We start from the raw sequence: 16,031 nt of genomic DNA on the forward strand, positions 1-16,031 counted from the left end.
CACACAATTATATTGCCATCTCAGAGTGCAAGCACCCTGTTCTTGCATTTCAGACTGTTACACTCTTGCTTGCATAGAATCCCTTAGGAAATGTGCCTGCAGTCTAGAAATATAGCTTCCTAAAGAAGTGTCCTGCAATCTGGAAACATGGCTTTGTGACACCTCTACATAAAGAGAACATTTTGACTGCTGTTAGAAGCTATAACTCTACTACCTGTTTTTTGTCATCTCAAAAAAAAAAAAAAAAAAAAAAAAGAACTCTAGAGCAATGCATACCTGCTCACTGCCTCCTAACCCTCATGTCTAGTGCATGACATGGGTTTAGACCTGGTCATGATACAAAGACAGTTCTGCTTGATATCCCTGAACACCTTCACATGCACATTAATTGCAGCAATGTTAATGGATCATTATTCTTGGGCATCTTTAACGGTTATGATATTGTCAATCAGCACCACCTTCTGAAACTTTTAGCTTCATCTAGGCTTTCCCCAGTGTCAGCTGCTGGCTCAGCAGATACCCTGAAGGGAAGGCAAAGTCCATCACATGATATCATGTAATTTTCCCCCTGCTGTTAACTCTAGGTAGTCTGGTAGCTGTTGTAGAGAGTTAAGGCTATTAGATGTGGTTCCTGTGGTACAAGGTTTGATTCCTTCAGCTATCATTTCCCTACTGTGTGACTGCGAGCAAGCCAGTTAACCAGACTTTGCACCTAGGTCACCCCTAAAAAGGGATTATGTGTCCAGTGGGCCTACTTGGTAAACAAATGAGTATTATAATTATTATTATTATTATTATTATTATTATTATTATTATTATAAGTGGTGAACAGGACTTGTTGTTTGGCTATTTACTCAATTAATTCAACATAACAGAATGCTAAAATTATGCCAGAGTGGTTTGGTATGCTGGTGACTCAGTCATCTTTCTAGCAGATGATATTGTCTCTGTCATTTACTGTAAACTTCAGAACATTTTCAAAGCCATACAATCCAGGCTTACCTGTTCTGAGATATAGTTCTACTCTAACAAAATTAAGGCTATGCTTTTTACTTGTAAGGAACCCAAAAATGAAAAGGGTGATCCTATTATCTCCTAAGCACAAAATCTATCCATATAGTTTTTTGATTTTTTTTTTTCATGACTGACATAATTATTTAAACTAAACTGCATGGACTGAACATTAGTGATTAGCTAAACTCTGATAAGCATATAAGTGCTGCACTAATTTGGACAAATCAACAACTACTCAAGCATCTCCACAGGTTTAGGGCCTTTATTGCCCCCATTTCCTGACTCTTGACTCTCTTCTGCATTATGGCATTCCCTTCATCCATTTTCTAATAAATGCATGCATTCACTTGCCTTTCAGTCTCCTCTTCTTTACAATATACAGCAAGATTAGAAGAGAATTTGTTCCTTGAAATTTCAACAAACAGTGGTTTGAGTTCAAACAACATCCATCTCTAATTCAGCTAAAAACTGCCAATAATCTATGTTCCTTACCTCTCACCGGTTCATATCCTGGAATGGATTAAACCAAAATAGCCACCTTAGGTTGACTCACAGGCTTTCCAGAGCTGCACTTAAACTCTTGAATACATCTAGTGATTCTTGCTTCTTAGTCCATGTTGGCAAGCTCTGTAAGAGCATTCCACTTACCATGTAGCAAATGTCTTCCAACTACATTAAAGTATTATTGAAAGACTACATTCTCACGAACCAGACTTCATTGTGGAGTTATATGAAAATGTTCTGCATGCAGATGCATGCTCTTTTTGAGCCATTTAAACTATGTAAGCTTTGAATTATACATAACTTGTTAACGTTCAATGAAAAATAATATGTGCAGTGATTTAGGTAACAGCGAGAGGGAAGAATATGCCCTCCACATACGCCAACTGAGTCACAGACTTCTTTTAGCACACACACACACACACACACACACACATACATATATATATATATATATATATATATATATATATACATAAATGTATTCTCATTAGTTTGTCACTCGTAGATGGGATCTTCCACAGCATCCACAGTATCTGTAGAGACTTCTCAGTAACTCCTTCTAAATTTGTTTATATTGCTTAATGTACTATTACTTGCATTTATTTTTTGAAACATCTAAATTCTCTGGCAGACGACCTTTTGTACTGTTTTCACATAACTTGCTTTATAGCACTGAATTGAGTTTCTGAGCTTTAATTGAGTTTACGCAGTTTAATTTGCTTTGAAGTGCTATATCAGGCCTACAGCCTTCCTCCTAACATTTCCTGCAAAATATTTATCTGTGTTTGAATCTTAGAATATAAATCCCTAGAAATGCATATCTTTACTAGATGTTTCAGGGTTGTCTTACACACACGTTTTTTGCATTACATTTATAAATATTGAAATGCTGAATTGGAAATTTGTGGGGTCGGGAGTATTTTTCAGTTTTTTGTTTGACTGCACTGTAAGTCACTATTTCAGGCTCAAAATGAATACTCACATCTCATTTAACTTGATGCTACTATTCAACCACAAACATCTAAAACACTAGAAGATTGTTAGCCAGCACAGTGGTACTCCTAAGGTTGCAAAACACACACACACACACACACACAAATACACATACACACACACCACACACACACACACACACACACACACACACACACACACACACATCACAGACACACACACACACACACACACACACACACACACACACACACACATACACATATACACAGAAGTTAAGAACCCTTATACCCTGTAATGTGGGGGCATGCCCCCACACGCCAAACTATATACATATACATATAATGTTTGCCATCAAAATTTCAAAGGCTCATTAATGAAAATCGTATGATCGAAAGTACATTTTCAAAGTTTCAGAATGCTGAACTGGAATAATATGAAATCATAATAATGAAAGTAAAGCTTGATTCATTATTATGAGTTCAGCATTCTGAATGGAGATCATGGTAAAGTGAGGATTTATTTATTTATTTATTTACATTTGTTTACCGCGAAAGTCCGACTGGGCCAGAAGCCTATTTTCAGTGGAGGCCCAGGGAAAAAAGCTCCACAGAAATACAAGCAATATACAATAATTAGATAGTACAACAGTATACATACAGTAAGATGCAGAATGCATATCTTCTAGTTAGTCTATACAAAATAGTATTCAATACAGTTTTCTAGTAGATACAGGTTCAAAAAGAAAAACACAAGCATTTCAGTGAAGATCACTGTGAGAAAAAATAAAGTTAGTAGTGTGTACATATTAAATAATAGTTATGACCAAATGACATTTCCTATTATATATATTTATTTTTGAGTAGTAATAAACACTGAGGAGAGAGAGAAAATGAGGTAAGGAGTAGACAGTATGTTATACGGGATGAGGGAGTTTACCCTTTTTCTCAATGTTGTGTGATCTTGGAATTGGTATATATAATTTGCAGGGGTGGTATTGGAGTCAAAAATGTAAAAGGACATATGGACTTTTAAAACCAGAAGTCTGGTATGTCAAATGTGGTTCGTCGTGTTTATGATGTTCGACATTTAGGCTAAATTTGGCTTTTGTTTTAGGAATTTTAGTTTGTTCTTTTGATAGCAAATTATTTGCCTTCAATATTTTGATGGTAAACCTACTTATACATATGCATATATTTCAAGCTAGCAATCTAGCTATACCAACTCTGCACAAATTCACCTTCATGTTCTTTTCCACAACTATTTGCAATGATGGGACACTGAAAGTCATTCAGTATCAACATTAAGTGCACTTATCAACTAACCAGCAATAAACAGTAGAGATCTACAATATTTCATTTCACATATTCAAGAAAATGTCGCCCAGCCGTATGTAATATAATATTTCTTCAGCTTTCGCTCTTTTCTGATATTTAGTGCTTTTAAGTCATTGTCAAATCTGGACAGCCACATTGGTCACAGATGACATTCTGGTAGACTTTGAATGTGGAGTTCTGCTTTAACAAATCACTTTTCAATGCAGTTGAATAACTTTATTCAAGCTCTGGCTACTGCCTCAACTCCATCACAGACATTCTTATGTGCTTAAAACTATTTTTTTAACAGATTGAGTTTTATAAATGTCTGCACAGATAAATACTTGTGTTATAGATTTCAGTTCCTTAAGTATGTGAACTTTGCATTAAAATATTAGCCACTGAATTCTGGATTAATTTTAGAAATCTCTAACAATAGAAAGAAACTCCTCCTGTTGTCTCAACAAGAATACATGTTTTATCATAAAAACAGTTGAGGGCTTTCAACCTATAACAACAAATAGATTTTATCAAACCTGTTAAAAATATCTCAGCCTCACTTTAAAACTGAGTTTCAGTCATGCAATCAGTATTAGCCGATCAAAATCAGCAAATAAAATTAGCATGCACAAAAATTTAAAGTGATAAAACACACACACATATATACATATACAGTGGATATAAAAAGTGTACACACCCCTGTTAAAATGCCAGGTTTTTGTGATATAAAAAATGAGACCACAATAAATCATTTCAAAACGTTTCTCACTTTTAATGTGACATATAACATGTACAATTCAATTGAAAAACAAACAAATCTGTTAGGGGAAAACATATAAAAAATAAAAAACATACAATAAGCTGGTTGCACAATTGTGCACACCCTTAAACTAATACTTTGTTGTCTGTGCGCACCCTTAAACTAAAACTTTGTTGAAGCACCTTTTGATTTAATTACATTTAGTCATCTTGGGTACACACCTGCCATCAATGAAAGAGACTCTGATTAACCCCAAATAAAGTTCAGCTGTCCTACTAGGATTTTCCTGACATTTACTCAATTGCCTGTTACAGCAAAAGTCATGGTTCACAGAGAGCTTACAAAACATCAAAGGGATCTCATTGTTGAAAGGTATCATTCGGGAGAAGGGTACAAACATTTCCACAGCATTGGATATACCATGGATCACAGTGAATACAGTCATCAAAAAGTGGAGAAAATATGGGACAACAGTGACATTGCAAAGAGCTGGATGGCCCTCCAAAACTGATGAAAAGACAAGATGAAAACTAGTCAAGGAGGCTGCCAAGAGACCTACAACAACAGTGAAGGAGCTGCAGGAATTTCTGGCAAGTACTGTTTGTGTACTACATGTGACAACAATCGCCTGTATTCATATGTCTGGACTATGAGGTAGGGTTGCAAGATGGAAGCCTTTTCTTACACAGAAAAACATACAGGCCCAGCTACAATTTGCAAAACAATACCTCAAGTCTCCCAAAAGCATGTGGGGAAAATGTCTTATGGTCTGATGAGACCAAGGTTGAACTTTTTGGTCACAATTCCGAAAGGTTTGTTTGGGGCAAAAACAACACTTCACATCACCAAAAGAACACCATCCCCACAGTGAAGTATGGTGGTGGCAGTATCATGCTTTGGGGTTGTTTTTCTTTAGCTGGAACTACGGCTTTAGTCAAGGTGAAGGGAATTATGAACAGTTCCAAATACCAGTCACTTTTCGCCTAAAACCTTCAGGCATCTGCTAGAAACCTGAAGATGAATTTCACCTTTCACACGACAATGACCCCAAGCATACATCCAAATCAACAAAAGAATGGTTTCACCAGAAGAAATTTAAAGTTTTGGAATGGCCCAGCCAGAGCACAGACCTAAATCCAATAGAAAATATGTGGGGTGACCTGAAGAGGGCTATGCACAAGAGATGCCCTCGCAATCTGACAGATTTGGAGCACTTTTGCAAGGAAGAATGGGCAAATATTACCAAGTCAAGATGTGCCATGCTGATAGACTCCTACCCAAGAAGATTGACTGCTGTAATTAAATCAAAAGGTACTTCAACAAAGTATTAGTTTAAGGGTGTGCATACTTATGCAATCAGCTTACTGTGCGTTTTTTATTTTTTATATTTTTTCCCCTAACAGATTTGTTTGTTTTTCAGTTGAATTGTACAGGTTATAGGTCACATTATAGGTGGGAAAAGTTTTGAAATGATTTATTGTGGTCTCATTTTTTTATATCACAAAAAACTGGCATTTTAATAGGGGTGTGTACACTTTTTATATCCACTGTGTGTGTGTGTGTGTGTGTGTGTGTGTGTGTGTGTGTGTGTGTGTGTGTGTGTGTATACATTTTAATTTCATCTCTGACAATATAAAAACATAGCCATTAGTACACCAATACAGAGAATGCCATCTAGTAAGGCACTGTTCGAATTGTATAATTGTATAAGTGGGACTCAAATCCAAGACCTCTAGCATACTGTGCTCATGTCACTGCCACTGGACCAGCAACAGCATCCAGGCAGATAGGTGCTAATTTTATTATTACTATAGTTCTATGATTCTAACAATGTTTAAGCATGTGTGTGTGTGTGTGTGTGTATGTGTGTGTGTGTGTGTGTGTGTGTGTGTGTGTGCGTGCGTGCGTGCGTGTGTGTGTGTGTGTGTGTGTGTGTGTGTGTGTGTGTGTGTGTGTTTGCAATTTGACCTTAATCACCTTGCTGGTGGTGGTTTCCCACCTAAAAGTACAAGGCTCTTAAGGGAAAACTCACCTCCTGGAAATTGTGTTTTTTGACCCGGAATTTTTCAGGTAGGACATTCACTATAGTTTTGCATTGAGTCTCTTGCTTATGAATACTATCCCTAACCAGGAAGGAACACTAAGCACTGAGATGTGTGAATACTTTGAAATGTGTACACAGTAATGGATTTCAGCACATACATAATACCAAGGGAATGATGTATAGAAAACTGGCTGTGAAAAAAATAAGACCGTGTTAAATGATTTAGATGTGTAATATGTAAAGGAAATTAAGACCACCAAACCATGTCTGAAAGCAAAGCCACTCTTGTTTAGCTATGACAACCTTTCATTTAAAATAAAAAATGCTCTATATTTATCACGTGCATCAGAATCCATTTATTGTGTGTTTGAAGTGCTACAGTGTCAGTGTTACAAACCTCTTTGTGTACTAGCATTTCAAACTATTCATGACATTCTTTACAAAAAATGCTGAAAGATACACTCATTGGTATGCCTGTGCAAGACTATACAGTAATGAATGACGACGTAGTAAAGACACTAACATAAGTGATGTCTTGCAAACTGAAAAAAAAAAACTTAAAAAGGTTGCATTATAAGATCTTAAAAAGATTTTAAAGCACTTCTGAAAATATCAGAACACTGGTTTTCAGAAACATATGAGCAATTCCTGAAATGGCTTTCTGTGCAGCCTAATTTTCTGCACTACATATAACACATTTATATTCCATTTTACCTATCTGACTACAAATCAATACAATAACTTTATACTCAAAGCAAACTATAAACATTTTAGGTTAAATAGCATGTGTATCTGCAGCTTTGTTTTTTATGCAGTAAGAATGGTTGCATAAAGCAATACTTGTCATATTAGGTGTCATTTTTGGCCATTTGTCGAGGTACAAGTACAGCACATAGAATTTAAACATCTTATGAATGCATGTAAAAATCTCTTGTCTGTCTGTCTGGCATAATATGACATGATACATTGTACAACATTTGATATGTTATTCAAACAGATATCTGTCTTCCATCACCTGATTGTGCTAGTCTTTGCCCAAAGCACATCTTAATGTAACATTTGTTTAGTATGTAAAGTGATAACATAAGACAGACATTTTTTATTAATCTTCTTCTTTCGGCTGCTCCTGAATGACTGACTTTATACTACAATTTTACCAATTACTAGTGCAATTTTAGAAAACTACATACCATGCAAAGTGACAAATCATTCAGTCTGAAAACAAATGTGTTCAAACCTCACACTGCAATATAGCATGTGACAATAAACACTTATGCCAAATGACCACTTTGAACCAAGAAGACTGAATCTTTTTAGCATATATAGACCTTAAAAGCTTAACGATCAAGGGCAAAAATTATTTTTTGGCATTCAGTCCAATGGAATGACCACCACAGTCCCCAGATTTCAGTTGTTTGGTTTTATATCAGAGCTGCCTTTAAAGGTGAAGAATAACACAGAGCATCTTCCATAAACATGTATATTGCATGCAATATTGAGGATTGTCAAATCTGGTCCATGCCATGAGCAAAATAATCTCCACTGGTGCAGTACTACAGTGAGTGTCTTAGACTCTGATGATATTATTTTGCTTCCTTTTGAAGAGGACCATCGCAGTGCTTCCAGTCAATTAATTAAGGCCTACTGCCTCTATACCTTTTAACAACACTCAGCAGAGTTCATCTGTTTAACTCATATTGTGAAAATGTCAAAGTGTTTATACATGCACCATAGGTCAAATGCTATAAGTGATTTTACAGAACTGAGCATACACCTGACTTGGAGCTTCCACTTGAAGAGCCACCCCCCATGGATTCCCGCCTGGAAGGATCATTGAGCTCATCAAAAAGTCCAGTTTCTATCATTTCTTCTTGCCAGGGAACTGGAACAGCACCAGATGCAAATTTCTTAAAGAATTTCTTGTCTTTCTCATCAAAGTCTATGCCTCGCACTTCTGAGAAGTCAGCAATATCTGCAACGTCTTTTGCATATACAACAGAAGGGTCAGGCACAAAAGGCGGGTCAATGAGGCCAGCCTCCAGTCTCTGGAAGTTGATTGTTTTAAAGAATGGATGTTTTCGAGGGTCATCATCTGGTCCCCTGTAATACAAACAACAGAGATGTTAGGTAAGTTACTTTGATGGAAACATGAAAATATAATTACAGTCAGTGAGAAGAATTTTTATATTAAATCATCACAGTGTTGCAAGTCATTTATTTCTGTCCCTCAGATCATATATATTGAATTTTTGCCTCTTTAAATGTAACTCTTATGTTTAATAGACTATTAATATGTGCAACAAACTGAGATGCTGTGGTACTGCTCACTGCCTGTCATATATAGACAGTCTCCTATTGCAAGCTCACTGCAAATAAAACATAAACAATAAAAAGAAATTTACTGGAATGCAATTTAAAAATTTTTGACTGAAAGCAGAGGACACAAATATTATGCTTAAGTTCAGATAATAACCAATGTTTCTCATTTCTGGGGCTTTCCTGCAGATATTTAGATATTTGTTTAAACATCTCTGACTTCAGACAGCATTGATGCCATTTCTGAAGGAGTGCAGCAAATACCAGAATGCAGCCATCCCAGATGCATATATGGTGAATTACATTAGCATTCTTGGGGACATTTGAACCCCATTCCAATGCTTAATCATGTATCTGACACTAGACACATTAGCAATTACGTGGATACATCAAGTGCCTTCTAACCATGGTCTGCAAACATGCATTCTTCATACTGACAATATATGAATAGAATATTTCAAGTTGGTAACTCATCAAAAGAGGCATACAGCATCAGAGGTGAAGGGAGACATAGTTTATTTCCAAAGCTGAGAATTACCCTTTTCTCTGAGATTATATGACCTCAGAGTTACTATGTTTCAATATGGTAATGTGTGGGGACCCCCTTCCCCATTAAAGCCTAGGGCTACTTTTTTTTCTCAAAAAAGAAAGTACTCATTGAATTTACATTCATTGAACTAATGCCACTGAATGAAAATCCATTGTCATAATGTTCTTAAAATTATCTCTACGGCGTATTTCCCAGTGCATCTACAGAAGTAACAACAGGTTTTGGAGCCATGAACCTACATGCACTCCTTAGAAATTGGTAGTGCTAGTAGTTGGTGGGGGCATGATATCTAGTCACTGCTAACTAGTGGTGTGCCTGGTCATGCCTCAGAAAATATATTGCACCAGGCATTACCCACCATTTAGCATTTATGTCAGTGCACTCTTGACTACTGTTCAAAGTGAGATGCAAGTTACCTGAAAGAGGTTAATGACTTTCCTCCAACACTATGACAAAACGAAGCTGCAATGCATTACAAGTATTCAGAATAATGTATTAAATGTATAGTTCATTGTTCTATATGCTTATTTTCTAGTGAAGATGACAGGAAGAAAGCCAGTCTGATGAAGCTGATGTCCATTCATGGTGGTAAAGGTATTGCTTTCAGGAGGTCTGATTTTATTAGTTGTCTTATCAGCCCACTTTAGTGTTGGACACAGATATGAATGCTCAGAAAACTTTGAGGGAGAAAAAGAAGTTGTGCATTTGAAGAAGTTTTACTTGCACTGAATTTATTGTACACAGAGAAGTAAAATCTAAATATAATACAGTTTGTGCGTCGGCAGTGCAAAAATATAATCTGAAGTCTTTTTTAACAAATGTCAAATAAAAATAAATAAATTTTTATTTGTATTACTCAACCAGGTTATATTGCTAAGAAAGTGCTGGTCGTCTCCGGAAAATTCAGAAAAATTATTACTGTCAAACACTTTACCAAGCAATATGGGGCAGTTTGGGGGAGTTACTAATTTTTTATGCATTTCATGTTAAACTTTGTTACCAAGTGAAACTTTACAAATTTGATCACAAACTAGAAGAAACAATTAACCTTATATTACTCTACTGTATACATATATACATATTTTGTCTAGTGCATGTATGCATGCCTGCATTTCAGTTGTCCCACTCCTTGTCCACAGTACATTAGATATTTATTTTGATATTGTTTCGATCAAATGGGCTCCATTTATTACATTTATTATTACCACTATTGTTTTTTTTTTACTTACTATATTAATTTGCTTATTCAAGGTCTAGGGCAGACCAAAAAAAAAACAGTCAACATATGTTGCTGTTATCAGAAATGAAGCAATGAATTCACAGTTCACAAAAGAGGATTTACCAGACCTTGGTGAGATGTAAATGCATGTGGGGGGGGGGGGTCCCTCTTTCTGAAATTTGGTGACACTGGATTTCTGTAAAATGATGGGCAGGAGTAGGGGAGCAGAACTACTACTGATGTGAGGGACTTTGTTCTCTACAAAGTGAATAAATTAAAAACTCCTGATGGTGTTTTAAGGGAAATGCTTTTGACTAATTAAGCTATGTGAAATATCATTCAGTTAACTGTGCTTTGTGGAATTGTTCCTAACTCATTTATTTGTTAAGAGAGTGGTATTATTTCTTAGTGTGACTCTAGAGTTATCTTTTTCCAAGTTTTTTAAAAATAACTTTATTCAGTTATCACTTGTGATATATTCAGACTTAGATTGATTTAAAAATAATCAAATCATATTCAAACGTTCACACTTACAAACATTACACATAACATATATTGTTCTATACGATGTAATCAAACTAACATTACATAGATTGTTCAATTCCTGCCTTCTCTTCAAGCTCACTCCTCCACCAAACATTTTTCTCCATGTATGGTTCCCATTTTTTTCTGTGTAATTTACTTCTGCCCTTTTCTAAAGACCTTACTTTTCTATTATCTCTGTTACAATAGTCATTACTTCAAGTATGGCTAATTTAGACTTTGATTTCCTTTTCCTAGTAAATGCTTTTTTTGGCAGCCACCATATCCTTTTCCAGTTTGATCACAAACAGGAAGAAGCAATTAACCTTACATTACTTTACTAGTTTTATCTAGTGTATTTCATTTATTCGTTCAACTTCAGACAACAAATATAATTCTAGCAAGAAAAGAAAGTCCTCCTTCATCTATATCCACCAGGGCTGGGGTATCTGTTTTTTTCAATTTTCTTGACTCTTCCTCAGATCTTTGTCAGACTGTTTTTTTTTTTTTTTTTTTGCTTCTGTTTCACACTATCTATTTCCTTTTCTCTTCTGCGGCTGGACTAGAAGCAACAAAATGGCAACACATCCTTATTATTTTTTAATTCTTTCTGCACATGTATTTATACTCATTATACTATCTGCAAATTACATTTGAAGCTTCTGCTGTGTAAATCTAATGTATCAGTGTTTATTAAAAGGCATGTGCCTTTTCCAGACTATGTCTTGAAACTTCCAGGTTGTGGCTGAAATGAGTCCTTGTATTTATTAACTCATTTAACAAATAGCAACAAACCAACCAATGCTTGAAAGATACTTCTGCCAAAGATAATATTGAGACTTCTGGTCACCTACTACTGACCTAAAAAAAATGGACGCATCTGTAAGTAAGTACATGAAATCATGGAATGTTAACAGGCAATGTTTATCTTTCTCATTTTTCATTCTCTCTCTCTCTCTCACTGTCTCTTCAGGATTTGTTTTGGGGAGAGGTAGATAAACTAGGAGGAAGTAGCTCTTAAACCATCCTGTTCAAATATAGACATATTATGTTGTCTAATGTTTAATGTTTAAAACTGTGATAAAGTAAAGACCAGCTGAGACTCTGCTACTGAAAGAACATCTGGAAGAACACTATTATAAGCACACTTGGGTGATGCTGTTATTTCATCTGTACCTAAAAATAAAGGATAAATTAAATCTGCATATTTTATTGTTAGACTAGACACTTTATAATACACAATGTTTGCATATTGCCCTGCGTCATAAGTTTTTAAATAGGGGTACCCAAAAAAAATGTTAAAGAGAAGTTTTATGAAGTTTTTAATTTAAGGAAAAATTGTGAAAGAGCTCCAAAAATAAAAGAAAGTAATAATATAAATTATAGCACATCTATGCTATTGACCAATAGTGTAGATGAAAGGGCTATTATAATATAATATCTAAAAATTGGAATATCTTAAGCAGTTTTCCAGAAGTGAAGCAAATAGTAGTTGAAATACCATTATTTGTTTAGAAAAGGGGCAAGAGTTTTGAAAATTTCTTTCAGTCAAAATTGAGCATGTTATTGTTGTATCTTTCTGCTTTTCCCGGTTAGGGGTCACCACAGTGGAACTCCGGTCCGCTAATGCTTGGCAGTAGATTTTTACGTACTGAGTTGCCAGCCCTGATGCACAACCTTCAGCAAAGGTACGCCCATTCATGCATGTCTTCACACAGAAGACGCTCTAGCTGAGAATCGAACAGGACAACGTCTTACTGTGAGGCGACAACGCTACCGCAGCATCCCCACCGCAGTTCAGTCAAAATTGAGCATACCTAGTGTTAAACTTAACAATACTGGTATGTTTAAATGTTTTACTTGCAGTTATTGTCAATATTCATACACAGGGATTATGAATTTAATAGTTAATAATATGTATGGCAAAATTAGAGGCTGGTTTTCATGTAAATCCAAATTTGTTGTGTATTTAGCATTATGAAACTCTTGTACTGCATTTTATGTTGGGAGAACTATCAGGGAACTGTTATACAAAAGGATTAATGAACATAAATGTGCTGTAATGACTGGTGATGACAAAAATGCATTTAGCAAACATTATAAAAAAGGTAGATTTTAAGTTTGTAGTTTTAGATCAAGTGCAAGGTTTTGAAAATATGTTTAATGCAGAGGATGAACTGGATTGGAGACAATACTTGTGGCAGATGAAATTAAATGCATGTTACCCTCTGGGTCTTAATGAAAAGGTTTATTTAAAAAGAAAAGGTATCAAACGTTAATTGATTAATTGAAGCATGTGATCTGAATTTGGTTTAAATATTGGTGTTCTTGTTTGTTTTATTCAGTCTAAAGAAGTCTTGGGAAGCAAGATGAAAGCACTTACTGAATGGTAAATGCTCAATTAAAGTTTTTATCTTTTTGCTTTGTCCTTTTTCTAAAGCATTTTGTTATTAGTTACGGCTTTATTTTCCCCTTTATGATCAGTAACATTTGTATATTATTAGTCACTAATAACATCATCCTGTTCACCAAATACATCACTAAAAACCTCAGATGGCAGATGCAAAAAAAAATGGGGACTAATAAAATGTTAATGTTTCTTCTGCCTTTGTGTGGTTCCATTCACTCCTGCACCCTTTGGTGTAAGAGGCTGTGCTTCCCACATCCATGACTCTTCCATATAGGAACTCCAGGGTTACTGTACTTCAGAGTGGGGGTTATTCTGAGATTTTGCAGCCTTGCACTTATTATGTCCTCCCCACATTTGCACTTGTAGTTCTCAGTTCTTTTGTAATTATGGTCCTCAGATTTTTCAACAGCACCCAAAGAAGCTCATACTAGACCGATGCCAAGACACGTATTTTCCTTTTCCTTATTATGCGATGACTTCTGAGTTTATTTCATAACTGAGCAGAGAGGTGCGGAAGTACAACCACCTACATGAGGGAGAGAAGGAGGAATGGCTTTGCAACACTCTAGTAGCTCCTTCGTTCATTGTGCTTTTCAATGGAGCTTTTGACAATGATATTTCAGACCCATATATATAATGCACATGGTAATACAGCTGCATTATCTGATCATAATGAAAAGAAAGTTTCACATGGAAATGTAAAGTGTACCCATGAGCTCTTCTTGTCTTGTAACTCAAAAAATTTGGTTTAAATTTGATGATTATAAACAAGGAAATATGGGAAGTTAGAACTAACTCTATGGTCTTTATCGGCAATCAATGAACGATTGAATAGGCAATGGAATTTTCATGGGGCTTCTAAACACTTTGATTTGTCTTTTATGAGGAGGATTTTTGGTCCAAAAATAAAAAAAAAAACACATTATTAGAAGATTGCAAATAGGTATTCATAAATAAGATTCTGCAATAAGATATGTCCGAAAGCAGGAATCAAGATAGTAAATCATGGATGTGCAACAGACATTTGAGAGAGCCTTCCTACATTCTGCAATACGTATAACAAATAAAAAATAAATATAAGGGTAACTAAAATGAGAAGGGAATCATAGTGTTTGTGAAGAAGGCGGATTTAGCAAATGGAGAATGAATTCTACATGGAAATATGAAGACAGAGAACAAGAGATAGGAATGTTTTATGATCATTCATTTTTGCATGCCAAATGCCATGGTAGTTGCGTATTAACGCAACCAGATCATGAAAGCCGCTTTATGAAAAAACTTCAATGCATTTTCAGTTTAGCTTAAGGCATATAGCATATAGGAAACATTTTAGTAACTGAATTCAAATAAAACGATACAGATCTTTTTTTTTTTGTTTGTTGTAATAAAAATTGGTAAAGTAGGTCATACAGATCATGTTCCTTGTAACATTGCAACTGCTGCTATGTACATTAGTAATTATGGCAATGAACATATACCTGTAACTGTCTACAGATTTTCGCACTCGCAGAATGTCCATATACTTTACCTCCTATTTTGGTCTCTTCCTAAAAACAATGTGTTTCTCCTTCTAGTTATGTGCTGTGACAGTTTTATTATCCAGTAGCAAAGGATGGCCAGATAAGTCACCAGCTGCACTCTGTGAAAACCTGCCAGGTGAGTCACGTATTCCCGATAACTGTATCCTTACTACTGCTGTTCCACATTTCCTTACACACGCCACGCACACAGAAATTTCCACACACTTTCAAAATAAGGACGATCACCCCCTCCCCCCAATACAGATTTTGCCCGCCAGTCTTAAAAAAAATGGATAGTTGTGTTCCTGTGAAAGAAGCCAGTCACGATCCGGTATTAATGCAATCTCTAAATTCACACATTTTTGACCATATTTCCTGTTAAGTGATACTTGCACAGTGATAGTGACACAGCACATATATTAAATTGATATTATTTTCTGTTTTTCAGCAAGTTACGATGTTGCATACCAGTAAAAAATGGGTCTCGGTTAACATGTTTTTACTACATTGCCATTATTTAGTGAGTTGTGACACATTTCGCTCCTGATTGCGATAATACAAAAGTACTGGTGTTCTAGAATTGTCTCTGTGCTGGTAAATAAATGAAAAGCAACAATGTGTGGTGGATTAATTATGATAGTGGGATTTCGTACTTAGGTATCTGAGTGTTTGATATATAAATGAATAGGGCATTCCAAATGTATTTAATTTGGGTAGCATGGTGATTGATGCAGCAGATGATTTACATGCCTGTTGCTTTGGAAATGTTAAAGCTGCTAAGACATTCAAAATTTCAAGTGTCATATAGTCGACACCATATGATCGTTTTTTTGAATGTTCGAACGTTGTAATGGAGATCTCTGTACAGTGTGGAATGTGAAGATTTCTCTTTTCTGCACTGC

General features: G+C 35.6%; 1 protein-coding gene across 1 annotated transcript in view; it reads right to left on the reverse strand.

Annotated features, from left to right (window-relative positions):
- Positions 1-6,938: 6,938 nt before the first annotated feature.
- Positions 6,939-16,031, reverse strand: part of GRK7 (G protein-coupled receptor kinase 7) — a 476,155-nt gene continuing 467,062 nt past the window's right edge. The window contains exon 4 of the mRNA XM_044071009.1: positions 6,939-8,692. Coding sequence (XP_043926944.1) covers positions 8,347-8,692 — 346 coding nt within the window. The 3' untranslated portion in view covers positions 6,939-8,346. The remainder of the gene's footprint in view (positions 8,693-16,031) is intronic.

This window comes from Protopterus annectens, chromosome 5.part0 (assembly GCF_019279795.1).
Source record: "Protopterus annectens isolate FY-2018-M chromosome 5.part0, PAN1.0, whole genome shotgun sequence".
NCBI lineage: Eukaryota > Metazoa > Chordata > Ceratodontiformes > Protopteridae > Protopterus > Protopterus annectens.